The 12,836-nt window shown below is 42.7% G+C and overlaps 1 protein-coding gene across 5 annotated transcripts in view; it reads left to right on the forward strand.

The window, feature by feature from the left end:
* Positions 1-12,836, forward strand: part of col27a1b (collagen, type XXVII, alpha 1b) — a 653,616-nt gene that overhangs the window by 213,748 nt on the left and 427,032 nt on the right. For all 5 annotated transcript variants that reach the window (XR_011956099.1, XM_072565909.1, XM_072565908.1 and 2 more), the window contains exon 5: positions 5,323-5,376. Coding sequence is in view for 4 of the 5 variants with exons in the window: in XM_072565909.1 (XP_072422010.1) it covers positions 5,323-5,376 (54 nt within the window). In the remaining variant the exon portion in view is untranslated. The remainder of the gene's footprint in view (positions 1-5,322; positions 5,377-12,836) is intronic.

A 12,836-nucleotide genomic window follows, 5' to 3' on the forward strand; every position in this document is an offset into this window, starting at 1 on the left:
AAATACAGGGTTTGTCTTTTGAGGAAAGCTGAACAGGCTCAGCATGCATTGGGTGGAATTGAGAAGAGTAAGAGGTGACTTGATTAAAACATGTAAGATCCTCCCTGGGTGGAGACAGTGTTTCATCTTATGGGAGAATCTTGAACCAGGAGTCACGGTTTAAAAATAAGGAGACAATGAATGTAGAGAAGATATTTCCATTAGTAAGAGAGACTAGGACCCGAGAGCAAGGCTTCAGAGGGAAGGGACAATCCTTTAGAACTGAGATGAGGAGGAATTTTTCAAGCCAGGAGGTGGTGAATCTGTGGAACTCATTACTGCAGAAAGCTGTGAAGGCCAGATCATTGAGTGTTCTTGATTAATAAGGGGACCAGAGTTACAGGGAGAAAGCAGGAGAATGGGGTTGAGAACACATCAGCCATGATTGAATGTGGAGTAGACCTGATGGGCTGAATGGCCTCTATCTGCTCCTATATCTCATTGTCTTATGGTATTCAATTCTCCTCATAACAAACAATGACATTGTGTTAGCTTTCCTGAGTGAAGTATTTGTTTACGGTTATAAAAGGAATTGGAGGAATAAGTGGGACTGATTGTGTCTGACTGTGCTGAGAATACAGAGCTCTCCAAAATTAATTTATCAAGTAAACTTTCAGAAAAATATTGCTTACGCTCCTTAAACCTACAAAGTTGTTAAGCAGAGGCACACTGGCCACATTGCACATCAATGCAGTCAACTTGAAATTAGAATACTTACTCATTTCAAATCTTGGCCCGTGTTTCAATCTGGGGCAAATTGTTCTGAAGCAGGTACAATTTTTTGAATGTTTGAAACTTTAAGCTCTCTTATAAATCCCAGATATTAAGCTCTGCATGTGAGTTTTGAGGTATCAAGGATAATGAGTCTTTCGGTATTCACTATCGATATGCATTAGACTGCAACCTCTGTGCATGCACATTTGCACACACAAAGGCAGAAATATCTGCCTGTAATTCTGTGCAGGATGCATTGCTTGCATCCCTTACATGTTGCAAACAATAAGAAATCACTGAATTGACGAGAACTTTGATTTTTTATGGCAGCAGCTTAGGTATAAAATCCCATGAGACTGTTATATGTCGTTAAATGAGCATTTTTAGTTTTACAGTAAGTTCATAATTCTCTTCCTGAAAAACGGGTATGTGTAGATTCTAGTCAAATTTCCTCATCCCAGGTGATCCTGACAAGGTTGATACCTGATGCTGAATGTGCCTGACAGCAGTTTATAACATTTTGAATGGCATTAACAGGTCACACAGTATGACATTAAGTGAGGCCCTGCCTGCGGTGGCTGTGACAAGGTCATCCAGCTGGACCTCAAGAATAGAAGTTCCTTGATTGGGGCTATTTTCCTGGTCCACTTGGAGCCCTCGCTGACAGATAAAAAGATTCAGTGTTAGGTTTACCCTGGTACCTGATTCTGAATGATGTAGTACTGTAATCAAGGACAGTTCATGTGTAAGAGTCCAAAACCAGGGGACATATTTTTAAGGAGAGAGGAGAAAAATTTACAAAGGACACGAGGGGCAACTTTTTCACGCAGAATGTGGAAGTGCAGGGGAAGTGGTGGATGCAGGTGCAGTTACAACATTTGAAAGACATTTGGATTATTGCATGGATAGGTTTGGCGGAATATGGGCCAAATGTGTGCAAGTGGACCTGGTCTAGTTTGGGAAGATGGTTGGCGTGGATGTATTGGACTGAAGAGTCTGTGTCTGTGCTGTGTCTGTGCTGTAATAAAGAATGACTTGGTGATTGGTGATGTGATACTGACCTGTGTAGAGTTATTTCAGTACCAAGTGCTCGAGCTTAGTGACAACTGCTAGGCTGGTGTATGGCCTGAGACCAGGGACAATTGAATGAGTGTGTTTCATAGAATCATAGAATCCCTCCAGTGCAGATATTGGGCTGAATGGCCTCTGATTCTGCGCAAACCCTCAAAAGAGCATCCCACACTGTCCTTGCATTCCCGTTGGCTAATTCACCTAATTCACATTCCTGGACACTGTGGGACAATTTAGCATGGCCAATCTACCCTAACCTGCATATCTTCAGACTGTGGGAGGAAGCCAGAGCACCCAGATGCAGGGAGAATGTGAAAACTCCAAATGAACAGTCACCCAAGGATGGAATCGAACCCACGTCCCTGGCGCTATGAGGCAGCAGTGCTAACCACTGATACACTGTGACACCCTCCTCTATCTCCACACTCTCCAACAACCCAATTCTCATTTGATTGCCACAGGCAGAAATCAAATCTCACACCTGTAAACTAATAGCTGTATTTTGATTCTGAATACAGTGCAGATGGTGGCCATTGGGCCAGCAATGGCTAAAATGGCTTTGAATCTGTTAGAGTATCATCCTGGGCCTCTCAATAAAAAAAAATCCAGTGAAAAGTGGATGCAACCTCATCCTTTTCCTGAACAGAAGAAGTAATTTGCTGGAATGGCACCGACTTTTAAAGTCATTTCAGTGTCATTATAATGTACAACTTCAGAGCAAGATATTACACATCCCCTGAAATGAGATGAACCTCAAGTTTGACTTTAAGGTTGGTTAAACCTGACCACAGAAAAACCACATAACTGTCATCTCCAGCTGCAATATGCAAGGATGGATTTCATCAACTTAACCAGTTGAACCTGAGGTACTGTTTGGAAATGGAGAGGTTAGGTTCTGTAATACTTTCAATTCTGTCTATGTTTCCAAGCTCAAGTCAAGTCACTGTAGGGACTGAACCCATGCTGATGGTATTACACTGCTTTGCAAACCAACTGTCCTGCCAACCTAGCTAAACTAATCCCCACTTCCAAGGTAGAACAACAAGGGAAAAAACATGTCTGTGCTCAAGTTGATTGAATGAGCAGAGTGGGTTATGACACATTCGCTTAAAACTATTGAATGTATACAATCACTCCAGTAAAAACACTCTCCAGCATATTAAATATTGTCTTAATATTGACCCACACTAAAAAAAAACTTGAGCTAGTAACTAATGAAATAAAAGCTTACTATACAACTTTTTGATTTGAGTTGTTTTATCTGGTGTTAACACTTGTAAACATTATATGTCTATATATCTTTGTTGTCTTATGTGGACGTGATGGACCAAATGGCCGCCTCCTGCAATGTAAATTTAAATTATATTGCCACATACATTCATATGTGGTTAAACAAAAAAAAAAGAAAATGTTGCCACCTTATATGTGCACAGGTATCAATCAAATAATTAATCAAGGTACAATATTTTAAAGTCATAGAGTCATACAGCATGGAAATGGACCCCTCAATCCAACCAGTCCATGCCGATCATAATCCTAAACGAAACTAGTCCCAACTACCTGCACTTGGCCCATATTCCTCCAAACCTTTCCTATTCATGGACTTATCCAAATGTCCTTTAAACTTTGTAACTGCACTCACATTCACCACTTCTGCTGGACGTTCATTCCACACGGGAACCACCCTCTGTATAAAGTTATTGTCTCTCCTGTCTTTTTAAAATCTTTCTCCTCTCACCTTTAAAATATGCCCCCAGTCTTGAAATCCCCCACCCTGAGGAAAAGACACCTGCCATTCTATACCTCTACCTATACCCCTCATTGACCTTATAAATCTCTATAAGGTCACCTTGTAACTTCCCACAGTCCAGTGAAAAAAAGTCTCAGCCTATCTAGCCTCTCTTTATAACTCAAACCCTCCATTCCTGGCAAATCCTGATAAATCTTTTCTGAACCCTCTCGGCTTGATACTATTCTTCCTATGACAGGGCAACCAGAAGTGGACACAGGGTGTAGGTGTAGAGGAGGTTACTGAAATAACTCCTCCAAAGACCGCCATCCCATCACCAATTACCTTTTGTTTACAAATGCAGTGCCTTTGACAATAGCACTGCCTCTCACTGAGTCAGGCATTCAGGGGCCCAGCATCCGTGACATTCATCTTGGATGTCAGCCAGGGCTCCCCCATTGGACCAAGTTAATAGCCCCAGTTGGGGAACCCATACACAGTGGCTCAGTGGTTAGCACTGATGCCTCACACAGCACCAGTGACCTGGGTTCGATTCCAGCCTAGGGCGACTGTCTGCGCGGAGTTTGCATGTTCTCCCCATGGGTTTCCTCCAGGTGCTAAATTACCGATAGTGTTCAGAGATGTGTAGGCTAGGTAGATTACTCATGGGAAGTGCGCGGTTACAGGGTTAAGGTAGGGGGATGGATCTGGGTGGGATGGTCTTCAGAGGGTTAGTGTGGACTTGTTGAGCCGAACAGCCTGTTTCCACACTAGGGATTCTGTATTTTATGATGTCCAGATGGCTGACCTTGTTACAATTGCTGCAGCTACAAGCTGAGTTTTGAATGCAGTTTTGGTCTCCTTGCCTCAGGAGTCCTTTTAGGGGTTCTTTTATGGTGCAGAGGTGGAGTCCCTGCCCCTGGACCAGGAGGCCCAAGTTCAAGTCCCACCTGCTCCAGAGGTATGTATTAACATTTCTGAACAGGTTGATTAGAGGTGGAAAAAAAGGAATAGTCTTGGACTGGGAGGAGTGCAGTGAAGGTTCACTACAATGGGAGGAGGCGATTATCTCATAAGAAATTCAATGGACCAGACCAACGTTTCCAGGCAGTTTGAAGAATTAAATGTGATCTAATTGAGCCATAAAAAGTTCTTAAAGTGTTTAACAGAGTAGGTGTAGAGAAAATGTTTCCCCTCTGCATGAGGAACACAAGGAACAAGGGGGCTGCCTCTTAAGTACAGAGATGAAAAGCTGCTTTTTCTAAAGAGTCTTAAGAATTCTTAGCTGCAGAAAGTTGTCGCTGCTCAGTCAAAGAGTCTGTTCAAGATAGAGATTGGGCGATTTTTGGGCACTTTGAGAATATGGGGATAGTGTGGGAAGGTGGCGTTAAGGTAAAAGGTCGGTCACAGTCTTATTGAGTGGCGGAACTTGTTCGAGGGGCTGAATGGCCTACTCCTATTCCCATTTCTGCTTCTCTAATACTGTTTTGAGTAAGAGCTCTGCATTGATGAATATAACGAACAATTAGAATTATGAGTGAAACAAAGAACCGGGGATGCTGGAGACCTGAAACAAAAACAGAAATTGGCTCTAGAATCTCAGCAAGTCTGGCAGCATCTATGGCAAGAAAACAGAGTTAACGTTTCGATCAGGAGTGACTGGTTCTGATTAGAATTATGAGGTGTATTTAATCTGATGCAAAGTGAGCTGACCATGTGAGATTGATGTAATCTGATTTTCTTTGGGTCTTTGTGTTTTTGTTTACTAGGGACGCCAAGGACCACATGGAAACCCAGGTCGCCCTGGTCCCCCTGGCGTGAAGGTTGGTACTTTCATCAAAATGATTATCTTTGCTTGTATAGAACCTGAGCATTGCTTAAAAAAGAAGGCAATCTTTGACAAAGCTTTACATCTTATACTAATCACAAAATACCAAAGTAAAAGAGAACACATTTTATATTGAATGGTAAGAATACTACTTGCATGGGGAGTCTCCATTCCCAACCTATCTGACTGAGTATAAAATGTTTGGTATTTTTGCAAATGTCCTGATGAGTGTGGGGAAAAGTTGATGTGCTCCTTCAACAATCTGTGTGATGTAATGTTTGGCTTCACTGTTGCTCTTTGCAATTATTGTATCTCTGTTAAAACACTTACTATAAATATTTTAACTTCTTCCTGTTTGCCTGAGCTGTATCTTGTCATCTTCCAAACAATGCCAAAAGTTTTACAACAACATTGTGAACAATGAGTCCATCCAGAAGTCCCACTGGCATTTATAAGGGCTGGGAATTCCTTTACTAAGTCTAATGAAACCAAGAGGGTGGAACCTGAGGTGGCAACCCCTCTACAGTGAAGAGGATCCTGCTTCCCAGTGTCTGGAGGGACCTAGCGTATTAGTTGTGTTTGTTATGTCAAGAGACCTGACATGGCAGTGGCCTTCAAAAGATGCAGACAGGTTGACATTTGACAGGGGGGGGGGGGGGGGGGGCGTGGAGATCTGAATCCCAAACACAAAAGTCCGTAACTCTTTACTCCATGATAAAGTATGTTGGAGCAAACCTGCATGGAAGTCAAAGGCAACTGAATGAGTCTCAGTGGGGATGATTTCCTCCTGCCTTTCACGATCACTAAGAAACCACCTCACGCAGTTAAATTCTAATGATCTATAAGTTCTAGTGGCATCAGTTCTGGAGAATAGCAGCTGGCATCATTCAGAAATAGCAGCAGTGAATGAGCACTTCTCTGCCAGGCACAGCTTGGGTGCAAGGTTCATCGCCAGTGTGAGGCTGGAAAGTGCAGACCCCCCTGTTTATCTCCAAATTGTGGGATTGGTACAGTGCGGAACGTATCATGAACCAGATCTCCCCTCTCTCCTCCTCTGTATGCTTCCCTTTTACAATAACTGCAAGGATCGAACTAAATTTTAATCGATTCTGACTTTACCCAACACTTTTAAAAACGCTTAAGGAAAATCATAATTACGCAAGATCCCTTGTCACCCATTTCACTCCACAGTATTATCGCACAGTTTTCAAACTGACATGAGGAGAAGTTGCCCCACTCAAAGGGCTGCAGAATTCTCCATTCCAGAGAGCTGTAAATGCTCAGACGTGTAGGATTTCCCAAAGTAGAGGTTGATAGGTCAGCAATGAGGATGATGCTGTATGAGATGGCAGGCTTGAAGGGCCAATGCCTGATCCAGCGTCTGTTTCTTTCAGTTTATAGAGCCCTACAGTGTGGAAGCAGGCCATTCGGCCCATCAGGTCCACACCAACCCTATGAAGAGCATCCCACCCAGACACAAAACCCTATCCTATCCCTATAACCCCGTATTCCCCATGGTTAACCCACCTAGCCTCCACATCCCTGGAAACTATGGGCAATTTCCCATGGCCAATCCACTATAACCTGCACATCTGACTGTGGGAGGAACCCGGAGCAGCTAGAAGAAACCCACTCAGACATCGGGAGAATGTGCAAACTCCACGCAGGCAGTTGCCCGATGCTGGAATGAACCCAGGTCCCTGGCGCTGTGAGGCAGCAGCTCTAAACTCACTATTCTCAGAGACACTCCGAGTAACCACAATTCAAAGCCTGAGCATCATGTAGAGGTCTCTCAGGAAACCCAAAACACAAAGATCTGCTTATGATAGGAGCGTAAATAATCTTTTGTGATGAGGAAAGATTAATTCATCAGTGAGATTATAATCAGAGTGATCCATTTCCCAACAGGGAGGTAAGAACCAGTGGAAGTTGATATATAATGTGTTGCTAGTTGTGTTTGGTTACAAGCCCAGCATTGGCTGTAAACTTGGGAATCAATCACCTGCTCTTCCCAGTCCAGGAATTGGAATTTGGCAGACAAGACAGGAAAAACAGCCTCAAACAAATACAAAGGGGAAGCATAAAAATGACCACTTTTATTCCCAATTTTATTTCCACACTGGTGGATGCTTAAACTTGACTTAAATTTATAGTGGAAGTCGCGTGTAGTTTGTTGGCTGTGGTTTGCTGTGGATTTCACAATTTCATTGTTCAGACAAGCCGCGGGTCCTGGGGAATGTTGCTGAACAAAGAAACTTTGGAGTGCAGATTCATAGTTCCTTGAAAGTGGAGACGCAGGTAGACAGGGTGGTGAAGAAGGCATTTGGCACACTGGCCTTTATTGGTCAATGCATGAGTGCAGGAGCTAGGAGGTCATGTTGCAGCTGTACAGAGCATTGGTTAGACCAATATTTGAATAGAGCATACAATTCTGGTTTCCCTGCAAAAGGAAGGATGTTGTGAAACTTGAGAGAATTTAGAAAAGACTTACAAGGGTTTTGCCGGGGTTGCAGGTTTGGAGCTATTGGGAGAGGCCGAATAGGCTGGGGCTTTTTTCCCTGGAGCATCAGAGGCTGAGAGGTGACTTTATAGAAGTCTATAAAATCATGAGGGCATGGATAGAGTGAAGAGACAAAGTCCTATCCTTGGGGTGGGGGAGTCCAAAACTAGAGGGCATAGGTTTAGGGTGAGAGGGGAAAGATATAAAAGGAACCTAAGAGGAAACCTTTTCAATAGAGGGTGTTGTGTGTATGGAATGAATTGCCAGAGTAAGTGGTGGAGACTGTACAATTACAACATTTAATAGGCATCTAGATGGGTATATGAATAGGAAGGTTTAGAGGGATATGGGCCAAATGCTGGCAAATGGGACTAGATTAATTTAAGATATCTGGTTGGCATGAGCGAGTTGGACTGAAGGTCTGTTTACACATTCTCCTTGTGTCTGCGAGGGTTTCCGTGGGTAGTCCAATTTGCTCCCATAGTCCAAAGATGTGCAGGTTAGGCGGATTCGACATGGGAAGTGCAGGGTTACAAGGATAGAGTAGGGGAATGGATCTGGGTGAGGTGTTCTTCAGAAGGTTGATGTGGACTTGATGGGCTGAATGGACTACTTCCACCCTGTAGAGATTCTATGGAAAGCTTTCAATCAGATAGCCATGTGTCTGTGTGATACTTCCTCACAGAGCAATGGGGAAAGAATTAGTGTGGGTATTTGAGGTGGGGGTTGATTGACTCTTTCTTTCCTTAAGAATCTTAGGCAATTGGGTCAGGGTTGAGGTAGTACACAGATTGGTGGCCATGATCTTAATGAATGGCAGAGGAGACTGGAGGAGTCAAGTGCCCAAATTCATATATTCACCCATTTCGCTTGACAGTTTGCCAATGAGGAAGGAAGATAGATCCTTTTGGGAAGAAAAAGGGAATTATTGCTGTTAATAGTTGTCCCAACATCCATCCGGGTATTAAAAGGGATGCTATCAGCTGCAGAAACCCATCCAGATTGAGGTTCTTTTCCAGTTCTCTTTAAAGACAACCAAATGTTCTGCGACAATATAAACATTGACACCAAAGGCAGAAGCTGCTGTTTCTTGCTTACTGTTTGTACAGGCTACTGTTGAGGTTTTTCTATGATTGTCAACATTTTGTACCAGAAACCTCAAGCATTATTACTCAAGTGTTCGTCATTACAAACAAAACCACACAGCAGTTTCTCAGTACAGGAGATAATTTATGAAGATTGAAATGTAGTCATTATCTCATTAAACCTTACTATGCGACAAATTGGATGACAGATAAATATTTGGATTGTCATCCTGGAGTATTCCTTTCTGCATTAAGGTGACTGATTTCCTTTCAATGTTGTGGAGAGAAATCAAGTTAATGTTTCAGGTCCAGTGACCCTTCCTTCGAACAGTTCACAGATGCTGCCAGATCTGCTGAGCTTTTCCATCAATTTCTGGTTTTGGTTCTGATTTCCAACACCCGCAGTTCTTTCAGTTTTTATTTGATATGGTTCTTAGAGCTAAACTGTTCTGAATTGGATAATCAGCCATGATCATATGGAATGCCAGAACAGACACAAAAGGCCAAGTGGCCTCCAGCTGCTCCCATTTTCTTTGTTTCAATGTTTCTCCGTGGTGTCCTGGTCAATATTTAGACCTCAATCGAGACCACCGAAACAAACCATCTGTTTGAGATGGTGTTTACTGTATATAGGGGTTTACCGCTCAAAATTTGGCCACTATGGTATCCTCACTACAACAGCAACTACCATGTCAAAGATACTTCATTGACTGCAAACTACACTGGGGTTGTGAGTAAATTGTATTATTTCTCTTCACTGTTCACAAAGTATATATAAAGAGAATTAAAGTTTGGAAAGGAGTGCATGTCTTGGTTTCCGTGTGTGTGTGTGTGTAGTGTGTGTGTGTGTGTGTGTGTCTGACATACGTGTTATATTTCATGGTGTATTCTAATGTCATCTTATAAATTACAGCACTGAACTGTTCACAATGTGTTATCGTTTGTTAGTAAAGTCATAGTGTAGTCAGCAATTAGCTTCAGTCATTTTGCTGTCTCAAATCTGAGTGCATCACAGCGAGATTGGGGAATGGATCTTGACGAGAGCTAGTATGCACGCAACAAACTGAATGGCCACCTACTGTGTTCACTTCATCTTCTGATAAATGCAACAGTTTAACGAGTTCCAACAATCTGTATTACAGCACCGTAAGAATTTGGATGTTTAGGTTGCCGGGCCCCATTCATTTTTGTTCTGGGTTAAGTTAGCTTGAGGTAAAGTAGTCCAGATTGTGGGTTTGACCAGATTGGAGATTTCTATCCGAACAGTAATTTTTCCTCACTTTGTTCCAGTTTGACAGTAAACTGTAAGGGAGAAAGAAAGCCTCCTAGAACTTAAATCACTTTGTAGGTTTGTCACAGTCTTGATTGAAAGTTCAAACAGTGCCAAGAAATTGCTTTGGTGAATAATGAGCCAAGTTCTTGTCTGGAAGGAATCATTTTCACTGATTTTCATCTGTGCTGTTAAATGAATTATCTTATGCTGAGTGTTTCATGATTCTGATTTTTGAAGACTTCCTTCCACTCTTGTGTGCATCATTTCCCTCACAATGAGTTCAAAGTGGGATGCAACAATTGGTTTACAAATTCAAATCTTTTTCAGCGTCTGTTATATGTGCTCAGGAAATTGATTGCAACACTAAATTCTGTTAGCTTCCAAGTGTAGTTCAAACTATTTGAACTGTATCCAAATTTGCAAACCATAGAGGAAGTTGCTGGTAATATTACATCACTGATTGCTTGTATGGTGAGGATTCCTAGATAAAACTGAGATAAAATTGAATGCTTTGCTAAATGGATCAAAAGATCATTAGGTTTGTAAGAAATAGGTGCATTTTCACTTAGGCTGATACATCCGGTAGAATTAAAATCTGCGGGATGTCACAGTGAAATCACAATCTGACAGAGCAGCAGTTATACAACTGACTAGAAAGGTGACTCGAAATGAGGTGACCCACAACTTAAAAACCAGATAAGCATCAAGGCTGGGGAACAGGGCAGGTGCTAAAGGTAGTGCTGCTGGCTTGTGAGGTGGACTGCATCCTATCCCAAGACACTGACCCTGTGGTGAGTTTGGGAGGGCAGTGATTGAAATAATGCATTGCCACTGAAGACCAGGTGGTGGAAGCTGCCTGGGATTTTCCAGGTTCCAGTCAGACAGCAGTTTAAATACCTAGCAGCAGACCAAGCCACCAGCCCTGTAGGCAGGCTTAGAGAGCACCTCCATGACTGCTCAGGTGTAGTAGCTGTTGTTGGTCACTCTGACACATGCGCATGCGCATACATACATGCATGCACGTGTACAAGCATGCACACACACGCACCATGAAGCGTACTCAAAATGACATTGTGCATCCTGTCCAGTTGTGGATATCATGCACACTTGTACCAGCAGAGGGAGTCTACCAGGAATGAATAACGAAGAATTCATGTTTTCACAGCACCCCTGATTAAAACAAGGTCTTCATGTTTCTCTTTAAATGTTGACAGTCCCTAATCAGATTGAAACACTACTAACATTACATTTTCTTTCATTCACTCATGGGATATGGGTGTCAACTGGCTGGGCCTAGCATTTATTGCCCGTCCTTAGTTGCCCCTTGAGAAGATGGGGGTGAGCTGCCTTCTTGAACCGCTGCAGTCCACCTGCTGTGGGTTGACCCACAATGCCCTTAGGGAGGGAAATCTAGGATTTTGACCCAGGGCCACCAAAAGAGCAGTAATATATTTCCAAGTCATTATTGCTGACCGTTCACCTGCGGCACTTCCACACATTTAGAAGTGAATGAGGAATTGAGGGGATACTGGGATCAGATATTCAAGGCTTTCTAAAGCCAAAAATTTCAGTGAAATTCTGTTTGTCCACACTTTTAACATAATGGGGCTGCTTCACAGTGTCGCAGAGAGATGCAACACCAAAACAGATCCATTCATCCAACCAGTCCATGCTGAATGTAATCCCAGACAAAATCGCCATAGAAATTCTGAGTTTCCCGTCTCTGATGCCCGTAGAACTTTTTCCCCCAAGTCCTAAGCCAGCCAGTATTTCACAATACATGTTGTATTGTAAATAGTTACATTACACAACTTGGGGTTTTGTTGCACAAAATGATGCTGATTGATGATACAGTCTGGGATTTTGCTGAGCTGGTCAGTTTGCAATTTTCCACTGTTTTCTTAATGAGTGGGAGAACCACAACTTAGGAAGTTGGAGCAGAAAATCAAAGTCACAGCTTTTGTAAGTTAATTTTGTGAATCCAGTGTCAAAGAATATCTGCAGATTGTATGTTCTGTTTCGCTCAAGAAACATGGAGAATAGACATGATGTAGAAGTGCCGGTGTTGGACCGGGATGGACCATGTCGAAAGTCACACGACACCAGGTCTTAAAAGGTTTATTTAAAATCACAAGCTGCTCCTTCGTCAGGTAAAGTGGAGAGAAGCGCACCAAGGTAATAGGAGCAGGAGTAAACTGTTCGGTCCTTCGAGCCTGATCAGTTATTGAATATGTTTGTGGCTAAGCCTGGACAATAAGTAAGGATCTGTGGAAGTAAACAGAACCCTTTAGAATGTGCACCTTTCCATATACAGACCATGGGGCAAATGAGGAGGTGCTCGAAATTGCAACAGCGAAAAAGATCTCTGAAAATTGACATGCAAAAGATAAATGGTCAGTATTTCAGTCATTTGTTCAGAGCTGAAACGCTAAAGCGATCTCTTCCAGAGGGCAATGAGGTGGCTGTAGGAAGAGGGGTTAGTCCAGGTTTTGGTGTCACAGAATTGTGGACAGATGTGCCATCGAAGATAAGTGAGGATGGCACAATACAGCCAAGCATGGTATAATGTGACGGCAGATCCCTGGGCAGGAGTTACT

This window comes from Chiloscyllium punctatum, chromosome 49 (genome assembly GCF_047496795.1).
Source record: "Chiloscyllium punctatum isolate Juve2018m chromosome 49, sChiPun1.3, whole genome shotgun sequence".
Taxonomy (NCBI): Eukaryota; Metazoa; Chordata; class Chondrichthyes; order Orectolobiformes; family Hemiscylliidae; genus Chiloscyllium; species Chiloscyllium punctatum.